Source organism: Hyla sarda, unplaced genomic scaffold, assembly GCF_029499605.1.
Source record: "Hyla sarda isolate aHylSar1 unplaced genomic scaffold, aHylSar1.hap1 scaffold_1213, whole genome shotgun sequence".
Classification (NCBI taxonomy): Eukaryota; Metazoa; Chordata; class Amphibia; order Anura; family Hylidae; genus Hyla; species Hyla sarda.
In genome coordinates, this window is record NW_026607835.1 from 50419 (window position 1) to 66036 (window position 15618).

General features: G+C 41.1%; 1 protein-coding gene across 1 annotated transcript in view; it reads right to left on the reverse strand.

The window, feature by feature from the left end:
• The window catches only part of LOC130303319 (zinc finger protein OZF-like), a 56120-nt gene that overhangs the window by 17678 nt on the left and 22824 nt on the right, over positions 1 to 15618 (reverse strand). The window contains exons 4-5 of the mRNA XM_056551775.1: positions 9520 to 9611; positions 9315 to 9438 (exon numbers count right to left, since the gene is read on the reverse strand). Of these exons, the coding sequence (XP_056407750.1) occupies positions 9315 to 9438; positions 9520 to 9611 (216 nt within the window). The remainder of the gene's footprint in view (positions 1 to 9314; positions 9439 to 9519; positions 9612 to 15618) is intronic.

A 15618-nucleotide genomic window follows, 5' to 3' on the forward strand; every position in this document is an offset into this window, starting at 1 on the left:
ACAGGACCGTCTGATGGAGAAAGATCACGTACAGGACGGTCTGATGGAGAAAGATCATGTACAGGACCGTCTGATGGAGAAAGATCACGTACAGGACCGTCTGATGGAGAAAGCCCATGTACAGGACCATCTGATGGAGAAAGATCATGTACAGGACCGTCTGATGGAGAAAGATCATGTACAGGACCGTCTGATGGAGAAAGATCATGTACAGGACCGTCTGATGGAGAAAGATCACGTACAGGACCGTCTGATGGAGAAAGATCATGTACAAGACCGTCTGATGGAGAAAGATCATGTACAGGACCGTCTGATGGAGAAACATCATGTACAGGACCGTCTGATGGAGAAACATCATGTACAGGACTGTCTGATGGAGAAAGACTGTCTGAAGTTTTCTTATAAACATCTGAACGATTCAAAGGAGAACTAGGTAAAAGTGTTCTGGTCATATGAAATCGAGTTCTTTTTGCCTTAAAGGGGTTATCCCGGAATTGAAAAACAGATAATTTCTTTTAAAGATGCTCCCTGTCTGTCTCCAGGTTGGGTGTGGTTCTGCAGCTCAGTTCCATTGAAGTGAATGGAGCCAAGATTTAATACCACAACCAAAGTGGGGACAGACAGGGTGTGGCCTTTGAAAAAAAAAAAAGGTCTGTTTTTTGATTCCTGGATAACCCCTTTAACTCAACAGGAAAATAAATGCTGCCTATGACCCCAATAACAGCATCCCAACCTTCTTTTGGTGCATGACAAGCTAAGATATAACAGGGATCTGATAAGACCCAGCTAAGATATAAGAGGATCTGATAAGACCCAGCTAAGATATAACAGGATCTGATAAGACTCAGCTAAGATATAACAGGATCTGATAAGACTCAGCTAAGATATAACAGGATCTGATAAGACTCAGCTAAGATATAACAGGATCTGATAAGACTCAGCTAAGATATAACAGGATCTGATAAGACCCAGCTAAGATATAACAGGATCTGATAAGACCCAGCTAAGATATAACAGGGATCTGATAAGACCCAGCTAAGATATAAGAGGATCTGATAAGACCCAGCTAAGATATAAGAGGATCTGATAAGACCCAGCTAAGATATAAGAGGGATCTGATAAGACCCAGCTAAGATATAACAGGGATCTGATAAGACCCAGCTAAGATATAAGAGGGATCTGATAAGACCCAGCTAAGATATAACAGGATCTGATAAGACCCAGCTAAGATATAAGAGGGATCTGATAAGACCCAGCTAAGATATAAGAGGATCTGATAAGACCCAGCTAAGATATAAGAGGATCTGATAAGACCCAGCTAAGATATAACAGGATCTGATAAGACTCAGCTAAGATATAACAGGATCTGATAAGACTCAGCTAAGATAAAACAGGGATCTGATAAGACCCAGCTAAGATATAAGAGGGATCTGATAAGACCCAGCTAAGATATAACAGGGATCTGATAAGACCCAGCTAAGATATAAGAGGATCTGATAAGACCCAGCTAAGATATAAGAGGGATCTGATAAGACCCAGCTAAGATATAAGAGGGATCTGATAAGACCCAGCTAAGATATAAGAGGATCTGATAAGACCCAGCTAAGATATAAGAGGATCTGATAAGACCCAGCTAAGATATAACAGGATCTGATAAGACCCAGCTAAGATATAACAGGATCTGATAGGACCCAGCTAAGATATAACAGGGATCTGATAAGACCCAGCTAAGATATAACAGGATCTGATAAGACCCAGCTAAGATATAACAGGATCTGATAAGACCCAGCAAAGATATAACAGGTATCTGATAAGACCCAGCTAATATATAAGAGGGATCTGATAAGACCCAGCTAATATATAAGAGGATCTGATAAGACCCAGCTAAGATATAAGAGGATCTGATAAGACCCAGCTAAGATATAAGAGGATCTGATAAGACCCAGCTAAGATATAAGAGGATCTGATAAGACCCAGCTAAGATATAACAGGATCTGATAAGACCCAGCTAAGATATAACAGGGATCTGATAAGACCCAGCTAAGATATAACAGGGATCTGATAAGACCCAGCTAAGATATAACAGGGATCTGATAAGACCCAGCTAAGATATAACAGGATCTGATAAGACCCAGCTAAGATATAACAGGATCTGATAAGACCCAGCTAAGATATAACAGGATCTGATAAGACCCAGCTAAGATATAACAGGATCTGATAAGACCCAGCTAAGATATAAGAGGATCTGATAAGACCCAGCTAAGATATAAGAGGATCTGATAAGACCCAGCTAAGATATAACAGGATCTGATAAGACCCAGCTAAGATATAACAGGGATCTGATAAGACCCAGCTAAGATATAACAGGATCTGATAAGACCCAGCTAAGATATAACAGGATCTGATAAGACCCAGCTAAGATATAACAGGATCTGATAAGACCCAGCTAAGATATAAGAGGATCTGATAAGACCCAGCTAAGATATAAGAGGGATCTGATAAGACCCAGCTAAGATATAACAGGATCTGATAAGACCCAGCTAAGATATAACAGGGATCTGATAAGACCCAGCTAAGATATAACAGGATCTGATAAGACCCAGCTAAGATATAACAGGATCTGATAAGACCCGGCTAAGATATAACAGGATCTGATAAGACCCAGCTAAGATATAACAGGATCTGATAAGACCAGCTAAGATATAACAGGATCTGATAAGACCCGGCTAAGATATAACAGGATCTGATAAGACCCAGCTAAGATATAAGAGGATCTGATAAGACCCAGCTAAGATATAAGAGGGATCTGATAAGACCCAGCTAAGATATAACAGGGATCTGATAAGATATAACAGGATCTGATAAGACCCAGCTAAGATATAACAGGGATCTGATAAGACCCAGCTAAGATATAACAGGATCTGATAAGACCCAGCTAAGATATAAGAGGGATCTGATAAGACCCAGCTAAGATATAACAGGGATCTGATAAGATATAACAGGATCTGATAAGACCCAGCTAAGATATAACAGGGATCTGATAAGACCCAGCTAAGATATAACAGGATCTGATAAGACCCAGCTAAGATATAAGAGGATCTGATAAGACCCAGCTAAGATATAACAGGATCTGATAAGACCCAGCTAAGATATAACAGGATCTGATAAGACCCAGCTAAGATATAACAGGATCTGATAAGACCCAGCTAAGATATAACAGGATCTGATAAGACCCAGCTAAGATATAACAGGATCTGATAAGACCCAGCTAAGATATAACAGGGATCTGATAAGACCCAGCTAAGATATAACAGGATCTGATAAGACCCAGCTAAGATATAACAGGATCTGATAAGACCCAGCTAAGATATAACAGGATCTGATAAGACCCAGCTAAGATATAACAGGATCTGATAAGACCCAGCTAAGATATAACAGGGATCTGATAAGACCCAGCTAAGATATAAGAGGGATCTGATAAGACCCAGCTAAGATATAACAGGATCTGATAAGACCCAGCTAAGATATGAGAGGATCTGATAAGACCCAGCTAAGATATAACAGGATCTGATAAGACCCAGCTAAGATATAACGGGATCTGATAAGACTCAGCTAAGATATAAGAGGATCTGATAAGACCCAGCTAAGATATAACAGGATCTGATAAGACCCAGCTAAGATATACCAGGATCTGATAAGACCCAGCTAAGATATAACAGGGATCTGATAAGACCCAGCTAAGATATAACAGGATCTGATAAGACCCAGCTAAGATATAACAGGGATCTGATAAGACCCAGCTAAGATATAAGAGGATCTGATAAGACCCAGCTAAGATATAACAGGATCTGATAAGACTCAGCTAAGATATAACAGGATCTGATAAGACCCAGCTAAGATATAACAGGATCTGATAAGACCCAGCTAAGATATAACAGGATCTGATAAGACCCAGCTAAGATATAACAGGATCTGATAAGACCCAGCTAAGATATAACAGGATCTGATAAGACCCAGCTAAGATATAAGAGGGATCTGATAAGACCCAGCTAAGATATAACAGGATCTGATAAGACCCAGCTAAGATATAAGAGGATCTGATAAGACCCAGCTAAGATATAAGAGGATCTGATAAGACCCAGCTAAGATATAACAGGATCTGATAAGACCCAGCTAAGATATAACAGGATCTGATAAGACCCAGCTAAGAAATAACAGGATCTGATAAGACCCAGCTAAGATATAAGAGGATCTGATAAGACCCAGCTAAGATATAAGAGGGATCTGATAAGACCCAGCTAAGATATAACAGGATCTGATAAGACCCAGCTAAGATATAAGAGGGATCTGATAAGACCCAGCTAAGATATAAGAGGATCTGATAAGACCCAGCTAAGATATAAGAGGATCTGATAAGACCCAGCTAAGATATAAGAGGATCTGATAAGACCCAGCTAAGATATAAGAGGGATCTGATAAGACCCAGCTAAGATATAACAGGATCTGATAAGACCCAGCTAGGATATAAGAGGGATCTGATAAGACCCAGCTAAGATATAACAGGGATCTGATAAGACCCAGCTAAGATATAACAGGGATCTGATAAGACCCAGCTAAGATATAACATGATCTGATAAGACCCAGCTAAGATATAACAGGATCTGATAAGACCCAGCTAAGATATAAGAGGGATCTGATAAGACCCAGCTAAGATATAACAGGATCTGATAAGACCCAGCTAAGATATAAGAGGATCTGATAAGACCCAGCTAAGATATAAGAGGATCTGATAAGACCCAGCTAAGATATAAGAGGATCTGATAAGACCCAGCTAAGATATAAGAGGGATCTGATAAGACCCAGCTAAGATATAACAGGATCTGATAAGACCCAGCTAAGATATAACAGGGATCTGATAAGACCCAGCTAAGATATAAGAGGATCTGATAAGACCCAGCTAAGATATAACAGGGATCTGATAAGACCCAGCTAAGATATAAGAGGATCTGATGAGACCCAGCTAAGATATAACAGGGATCTGATAAGACCCAGCTAAGATATAACAGGATCTGATAAGACCCAGTTAAGATATAAGAGGATCTGATAAGACCCAGCTAAGATATAAGAGGATCTGATAAGACCCAGCTAAGATATAAGAGGATCTGATAAGACCCAGCTAAGATATAAGAGGGATCTGATAAGACCCAGCTAAGATATAAGAGGGATCTGATAAGACCCAGCTAAGATATAAGAGGATCTGATAAGACCCAGCTAAGATATAACAGGGATCTGATAAGACCCAGCTAAGATATAAGAGGATCTGATAAGACCCAGCTAAGATATAACAGGGATCTGATAAGACCCAGCTAAGATATAACAGGATCTGATAAGACCCAGCTAAGATATAACAGGATCTGATAAGACCCAGCTAAGATATAAGAGGATCTGATAAGACCCAGCTAAGATATAACAGGATCTGATAAGACCCAGCTAAGATATAAGAGGGATCTGATAAGACCCAGCTAAGATATAACAGGATCTGATAAGACCCAGCTAAGATATAACAGGGATCTGATAAGACCCAGCTAAGATATAACAGGATCTGATAAGACCCAGCTAAGATATAACAGGATCTGATAAGACCCAGCTAAGATATAAGAGGATCTGATAAGACCCAGCTAAGATATAACAGGATCTGATAAGACCCAGCTAAGATATAACAGGATCTGATAAGATATAACAGGGATCTGATAAGACCCAGCTAAGATATAAGAGGATCTGATAAGACCCAGCTAAGATATAAGAGGATCTGATAAGACCCAGCTAAGATATAAGAGGATCTGATAAGACCCAGCTAAGATATAACAGGGATCTGATAAGACCCAGCTAAGATATAAGAGGATCTGATAAGACCCAGCTAAGATATCAGAGGGATCTGATAAGACCCAGCTAAGATATAACAGGATCTGATAAGACCCAGCTAAGATATAACAGGATCTGATAAGACCCAGCTAAGATATAAGAGGATCTGATAAGACCCAGCTAAGATATAACAGGATCTGATAAGACCCAGCTAAGATATAACAGGATCTGATAAGACCCAGCTAAGATATAAGAGGATCTGATAAGACCCAGCTAAGATATAACAGGATCTGATAAGACCCAGCTAAGATATAACAGGATCTGATAAGATATAACAGGGATCTGATAAGACCCAGCTAAGATATAAGAGGATCTGATAAGACCCAGCTAAGATATAAGAGGATCTGATAAGACCCAGCTAAGATATAAGAGGATCTGATAAGACCCAGCTAAGATATAACAGGGATCTGATAAGACCCAGCTAAGATATAAGAGGATCTGATAAGACCCAGCTAAGATATCAGAGGGATCTGATAAGACCCAGCTAAGATATAACAGGATCTGATAAGACCCAGCTAAGATATAACAGGATCTGATAAGACCCAGCTAAGATATAACAGGGATCTGATAAGACCCAGCTAAGATATAAGAGGATCTGATAAGACCCAGCTAAGATATAACAGGATCTGATAAGACCCAGCTAAGATATAACAGGATCTGATAAGACCCGGCTAAGATATAACAGGATCTGATAAGACCCAGCTAAGATATAACAGGATCTGATAAGACCAGCTAAGATATAACAGGATCTGATAAGACCCGGCTAAGATATAACAGGATCTGATAAGACCCAGCTAAGATATAACAGGGATCTGATAAGATATAACAGGATCTGATAAGACCCAGCTAAGATATAACAGGGATCTGATAAGATATAACAGGATCTGATAAGACCCAGCTAAGATATAACAGGGATCTGATAAGACCCAGCTAAGATATAACAGGATCTGATAAGACCCAGCTAAGATATAACAGGGATCTGATAAGACCCAGCTAAGATATAACAGGATCTGATAAGACCCAGCTAAGATATAAGAGGGATCTGATAAGACCCAGCTAAGATATAAGAGGGATCTGATAAGACCCAGCTAAGATATAACAGGATCTGATAAGACCCAGCTAAGATATAACAGGGATCTAATAAGACCCAGCTAAGATATAAGAGGATCTGATAAGACCCAGCTAAGATATAAGAGGGATCTGATAAGACTCAGCTAAGATATAACAGGATCTGATAAGACCCAGCTAAGATATAAGAGGATCTGATAAGACCCAGCTAAGATATAACAGGATCTGATAAGACCCAGCTAAGATATAACAGGATCTGATAAGACCCAGCTAAGATATAACAGGATCTGATAAGACCCAGCTAAGATATAACAGGATCTGATAAGACCCAGCTAAGATATAACAGGATCTGATAAGACCCAGCTAAGATATAAGAGGATCTGATAAGACCCAGCTAAGATATAACAGGATCTGATAAGACCCAGCTAAGATATAACAGGATCTAATAAGACCCAGCTAAGATATAACAGGATCTGATAAGACCCAGCTAAGATATAACAGGATCTAATAAGACCCAGCTAAGATATAACAGGATCTGATAAGACCCAGCTAAGATATAAGAGGATCTGATAAGACCCAGCTAAGATATAACAGGATCTAATAAGACCCAGCTAAGATATAACAGGATCTGATAAGACCCAGCTAAGATATAACAGGATCTGATAAGACCCAGCTAAGATATAACAGGGATCTGATAAGACCCAGCTAAGATATAACAGGATCTGAAAAGACCCAGCTAAGATATAACAGGATCTGATAAGACCCAGCTAAGATATAACAGGATCTGATAAGACCCAGCTAAGATATAACAGGATCTGATAAGACCCAGCTAAGATATAACAGGGATCTGATAAGACCCAGCTAAGATATAAGAGGGATCTGATAAGACCCAGCTAAGATATAAGAGGATCTGATAAGACCCAGCTAAGATATAAGAGGATCTGATAAGACCCAGCTAAGATATAACAGGATGTGATAAGACCCAGCTAAGATATAACGGGATCTGATAAGACTCAGCTAAGATATAAGAGGATCTGATAAGACCCAGCTAAGATATAACAGGATCTGATAAGACCCAGCTAAGATATAACAGGATCTGATAAGACCCAGCTAAGATATAACAGGGATCTGATAAGACTCAGCTAAGATATAACAGGATCTGATAAGACCCAGCTAAGATATAACAGGGATCTGATAAGACCCAGCTAAGATATAACAGGATCTGATAAGACCCAGCTAAGATATAAGAGGGATCTGATAAGACCCAGCTAAGATATAACAGGATCTGATAAGACCCAGCTAAGATATAACAGGATCTGATAAGACCCAGCTAAGATATAAGAGGATCTGATAAGACCCAGCTAAGATATAACAGGATCTGATAAGACCCAGCTAAGATATAACAGGATCTGATAAGACCCAGCTAAGATATAACAGGATCTGATAAGACCCAGCTAAGATATAACAGGATCTGATAAGACCCAGCTAAGATATAACAGGATCTGATAAGACCCAGCTAAGATATAACAGGATCTGGTAAGACCCAGCTAAGATATAACAGAATCTGATAAGACCCAGCTAAGATATAAGAGGATCTGATAAGACCCAGCTAAGATATAAGAGGATCTGATAAGACCCAGCTAAGATATAAGAGGATCTGATAAGACCCAGCTAAGATATAAGAGGATCTGATAAGACCCAGCTAAGATATAAGAGGATCTGATAAGACCCAGCTAAGATATAACAGGGATCTGATAAGACCCAGCTAAGATATAACAGGATCTGATAAGACCCAGCTAAGATATAACAGGGATCTGATAAGACCCAGCTAAGATATAAGAGGATCTGATAGGACCCAGCTAAGATATAACAGGGATCTAATAAGACCCAGCTAAGATATAAGAGGATCTGATAAGATATAACAGGATCTGATAAGACCCAGCTAAGATATAAGAGGATCTGATAAGATATAACAGGATCTGATAAGATATAACAGGGTCTGATAAGATATAACAGGATCTGATAAGATATAAGAGGATCTGATAAGATATAACAGGATCTGATAAGATATAACAGGATCTGATAAGATATAAGAGGATCTGATAAGATATAACAGGGTCTGATAAGATATAACAGGATCTGATAAGATATAACAGGGTCTGATAAGATATAACAGGATCTGATAAGATATAACAGGGATCTGATAAGATATAGCAGGATCTGATAAGATATAGCAGGATCTGATAAGATATAGCAGACATTACTACATGTCCCGTGGTCATTGTTAGTCAGGGAGTTGCAACCAGCTTGGCATTATTACATACCTAGAGTAACACCTCCTGGAATTTCCTCCTTCACTTCTCTCATAAGCTGCTGATCAGCCATGAAATCTGTCTCCTCTTCTGCTTCATCTATAACTTCAATCTTAATATCAATCAGATCTTCCCTCTAAACAGAGAAGAAAAATGAATCCCTGATGGCATCAATCACTTTATGGTAATGTTTTGCAGAGACTTTAGGGTCATCTACCTGATGCTTCTCTGGGACATTTCCCTCTGGACAGTCCTGGGAATACAGAGGACGGGGACACCTCTCGGGTGGATTAATATCAATGACTCCATCTGTAGGGAACACACAGGGAATGAATACATCAGTGCTGGATAGATTTCTATGTTACTAGGTACACAGAACAATATGATGCAGCACGCCACAAGGTTGCAGAAAATGGTGGTTTATTCTATCATGTGTATAGACAACGTTTCACCAGTCTCACACTGGCTTTTTCAAGTGAACAACAGTGATGTAGGTGGGTATTTATAGACCGCCCACCAGGTCATGTGACAAAGGAGGAGCATAGTTAACATAAATAAACATTGCAGCAATATGTTATTTGTAGTGCAATCCATAATAGATATCATGATTCAAAACCGTGCAGAGTGCCTACCTAGACAAGGTGTGCCAGCATATTGTACAAACATATACAGTGTCTAATAGATCGGCCACAGTCCATAATCATGTGTATAGCAGTGTATACCTGCCAGGGTCCCGCCATGATCGTAGACACCTATGTTACTAGGTAGTGAGAGTGATATGTATGAAGGCTAATTTATTAAGGCTGCATTTGTGGGAGGGGCTGGGATTCCCTATAAGAACCCGCGGCAGTACATGTGCCTAACACCGTGGGTTCGTCACGTGATATCAGCTGACCGGAAGTAGGATGTAGCGTTAGTGCGGGTGGTGAGTATGCCTGTCGGGGCTCCAGGTCCGGCGACATACAACTACGGGCGGTGAGTATGCAGCGCTGCGGAGACCGGGAGTCGGGGCAACTACGTTACAAGCATATTCCACATTGCCCGCTGCCTCTGCGACAATGTGGGCACACGTGTCACGTGCCACGCAAATAGCGGCTCAGTCGGATCTGAGGTGGACTATAGGGTAAGTGTATTCTTCATGGGTTGAAGGGCTGGGGTCCTGGGCAGCAATGGTACGGATCCGGCTTGCTGCCGGCACGTTGGGAGTTGAGTACACCGGGACTTGAGTACACCGCAGGACTTGAGTACACCGCAGGACTTGAGTACACCGCCGGACTTACTTCAGTACACCGCGGGACTTACTTCAGTACACCGCGGGACTTACTTCAGTACACCGCGGGACTTACTTCAGTACACCGCGGGACTTACTTCAGTACACCGCGGGACTTACTTCAGTACACCGCGGGACTTACTTCAGTACACCGCGGGACTTACTTCAGTACACCGCGGGACTTACTTCAGTACAACGCGGGACTTACTTCAGTACACCACGGGACTTACTTCAGTACACCGCGGGACTTACTTCAGTACACCGCGGGACTTACTTCAGTACACCGCGGGACTTACTTCAGTACACCGCGGGACTTACTTCAGTACACCGCGGGACTTACTTCAGTACACCACGGGACTTACTTCAGTACACCACGGGACTTACTTCAGTACACCACGGGACTTACTTCAGTTCCCCCATGGGACTTCAGTACACCACGGGACTTACTTCAGTTCCCCCATGGGACTTCAGTACACCACGGGACTTACTTCAGTTCCCCCATGGGACTTCAGTACACCACGGGACTTACTTCAGTTCCCCCATGGGACTTCAGTACACGGGGAGTGCTTTTGTCAAAAACGCCCCATAACCCATCACGGTGTCTTCACGGGGTTATTTGGGGAAGCTGCTACGGTTGTTTAGGGTATTTACTCCCAGGAGCTGTTTCCTCATGCACAGGGGACATGTTTTCTATGACCTATGGGGTATTGTGAGTTCATAATTGTTGGTTATCTGTACAGCATAGGGTAGCACAGGGATTGCAGTCTCATGAGTTCCGGGGGCCTCCTAATCTTATTGGTATACATTAGTCGCCAGTAGCAAGCACACACACACACACACACTAAAATAAATATATATATATACACATTCCTGCAATTGCTCTATATGTACGCTCATATGGTCATTCTATGCACACATTCCTTCCACATAGACGGTCATATAGTTGTGCCGGGCACACGCTTCATTTATTCTACCCATACGGCCATATAGTTGTTCCGCACATGCCCTCATAGTTGCTGTACACACGTTCGTAGCATTCATACTATACACACGTTTGTAGGATTTATACTGTACTCGCGCTTGTAGGACTTATACTGTACACACACTTGTAGTGTTTATACTGCACACCCGCTTGTAGCATTTATACTGTACACACACTTGTTCACGCTTGTAGCATTTATACTGTACACACACTTGTAGTGTTTATACTGCACACCCGCTTGTAGCATTTATACTGTGCACACACTTGTTCACGCTTGTAGCATTTATACTGTACACACACTTGTAGTGTTTATACTGCACACCCGCTTGTAGCATTTATACTGTGCACACACTTGTAGTGTTTATACTGCACACCCGCTTGTAGCATTTATACTGTACACACACTTGTTCACGCTTGTAGCATTTATACTGTACACACACTTGTAGTGTTTATACTGCACACCCACTTGTAGCATTTATACTGTGCACACACTTGTAGTGTTTATACTGCACACCCGCTTGTAGCATTTATACTGTACACACACTTGTAGTGTTTATACTGCACACCCACTTGTAGCATTTATACTGTGCACACACTTGTAGGATTTATACTGCACACCCGCTTGTAGCATTTATACTGTACACACACTTGTAGTGTTTATACTGCACACCCACTTGTAGCATTTATACTGTACACACACTTGTAGTGTTTATACTGCACACCCACTTGTAGCATTTATACTGTGCACACACTTGTAGTGTTTATACTGCACACCCACTTGTAGCATTTATACTGCACACCCACTTGTAGCATTTATACTGTGCACACACTTGTAGGATTTATACTGCACACCCGCTTGTAGCATTTATACTGTACACACACTTGTAGTGTTTATACTGCACACCCACTTGTAGCATTTATACTGTACACACACTTGTAGTGTTTATACTGCACACCCACTTGTAGCATTTATACTGTACACACACTTGTAGTGTTTATACTGCACACCCACTTGTAGCATTTATACTGTACACACACTTGTAGGATTTATACTGCACACCCGCTTGTAGCATTTATACTGTACACACACTTGTAGTGTTTATACTGCACACCCACTTGTAGCATTTATACTGTGCACACACTTGTAGTGTTTATACTGCACACCCACTTGTAGCATTTATACTGTGCACACACTTGTAGGATTTATACTGCACACCCGCTTGTAGCATTTATACTGTACACACACTTGTAGTGTTTATACTGCACACCCACTTGTAGCATTTATACTGTACACACACTTGTAGTGTTTATACTGCACACCCACTTGTAGCATTTATACTGTGCACACACTTGTAGTGTTTATACTGCACACCCACTTGTAGCATTTATACTGTGCACACACTTGTAGTGTTTATACTGCACATCCGCTTGTAGCATTTATACTGTGCACACACTTGTAGTGTTTATACTGCACACCCACTTGTAGCATTTATACTGTACACACACTTGTAGTGTTTATACTGCACACCCACTTGTAGCATTTATACTGCACACCCACTTGTAGCATTTATACTGTACACACACTTGTAGTGTTTATACTGCACACCCACTTGTAGCATTTATACTGCACACCCGCTTGTAGCATTTATACTGTGCACACACTTGTAGTGTTTATACTGCACACCCACTTGTAGCATTTATACTGTGCACACACTTGTAGTGTTTATACTGCACACCCACTTGTAGCATTTATACTGTGCACACACTTGTAGTGTTTATACTGCACACCCGCTTGTAGCATTTATACTGTACACACACTTGTAGTGTTTATACTGCACACCCACTTGTAGTATTTATACTGTGCACACACTTGGTGTTTATACTGCACACCCGCTTGTAGCATTTATACTGTACACACACTTGTAGTGTTTATACTGCACACCCGCTTGTAGCATTTATACTGTACACACACTTGTAGTGTTTATACTGCACACCCACTTGTAGCATTTATACTGTGCACACACTTGTAGTGTTTATACTGCACACCCACTTGTAGCATTTATACTGTGCACACACTTGTAGTGTTTATACTGCACACCCACTTGTAGCATTTATACTGTACACACACTTGTAGTGTTTATACTGCACACCCACTTGTAGCATTTATACTGTACACACACTTGTAGTGTTTATACTGCACACCCACTTGTAGCATTTATACTGTACACACACTTGTAGTGTTTATACTGCACACCCACTTGTAGCATTTATACTGTGCACACACTTGTAGTGTTTATACTGCACACCCACTTGTAGCATTTATACTGTGCACACACTTGTAGTGTTTATACTGCATACCCGCTTGTAGCATTTATACTGTACACACACTTGTTCACGCTTGTAGGATTTATGCTCGACATACGCTTGTAGGATTCATGCTGTTCACACGCTTGTAGTGTTTACACTGTACACTTGCTTGTAGGATGTATAATGTACTCACGCTGGTACACGCTTGTAGGATTCATGCTGTACATACGCTTGTAGGATTTATGCTGTACACAATATATATATATATGTAAGAGAAAAATCGCTTCACATCAGTGCTTTCTAGTTGTTGTACAGTGGTATCATACATCAGTGCTTCATGCAGTTATATAGTTGTACTGGGCATATGTGTGGATAAGTTGCTCTGTGCATCTGCTCATATAGTTTGTTCAGTGCATATGCTCGCTCATGCAGTTCATTCTAGCAACACGTTCATAGTTTGTTCGGTGCACGGGCTCAAAGCTTTATACATACGCCCATATAGTTTTGACTGTGTATACGGTCGTGGGTTGTTTGAGCATGTGGTTGTGGTGTTAGTGAGGTGCATCTGGCCTTGATGATTATGCCGGGCCCACCTTTATATTTTCATGGTCTGCATATGGGTTAAGAAATCATGCTAGGCATAAAGTGATGGTGCAGGATTGTTCTATTCGGTATAGATTCATAGGTTCGTTAGGTATATATGTTTCATGATGCTTTGCTGTGCTATGTTATGGTGTTTAGACCATACGCCCATGTCTTTGATACTGCGCGGGTTTCATGGCATTGGGCGAATCTGCACGGATAATTCGGTGGGTTACCATTTTATTAATATTGAGTTGTGCATACGAAAATATAACTGGGGTTCGGTTTATTACTTGCCAAGTCGACAGGTCAAGCATGGTTACGACCTGTCTCAGCTTCAGGTTGACGTCGACACTAATAGTTATATACATTGGTTGAGGTTTTTAATTTCGGCTAGACCAGTCCCATCTTCAGGTCAGTCTGGATATAATCTGACACGACTTTAGGTTGGCGACAATGTCTTTGCATACGTTGTGTTCTTTAAGCAGTTGGGTTATGCTGCAGGGATAGCTTTATACGTAGTCTTTTGTGTATACATATTGTTAGCACTTGGAGTTGTGCATATGGGTTTCGGGTAGTTCTCTGTTGGGACTTTTCACGTCCACGGCTCTTACATGTAGCCTGGAACACAATATTTTACATTAGATAACGAGAGGATGTCTCACGTGCCATTGTATTCCTACTCGCATTCATCGGGTTTTGCCTCTCTTCTTTGCATCCAGCATAATTCTATCAAAGTATATCTGTCAGGTATCCAGCATAATATCACGTGGTCTTGCTCTGACAGGGCGTCATTGTTTGCATTCCATGCCATTAAATCTGCCTTGAAGAGTGCGCAAGAGGGAGGTTCGCAAGCCCTCTAGCCGTCGGCTCTGGTGGCTGGCTTAGTTAGTTGGTTAGCTGGCGCTTTAGGTGATTCCCCATTGGGACATCAGGACAGCTTAACGTTAGAGGCCGCGCTGTCCTTCAGTTGTCATGGTTTCCTAAGGTTTAGGGGAATTACATACAGGTTCATGGCCGTAGTTACAATAAGTTTGCAGGGATGTAAATAATTACGTAATGAAATTGTATAGCACATGAATGTTATTGTGAGGTTATCATCATACAGCATTTTCCCAAGTCCCACGAGTGTTGCTCAGCTCGAGTATTGCAAGCTTCGCTTCCACATGTCAAAG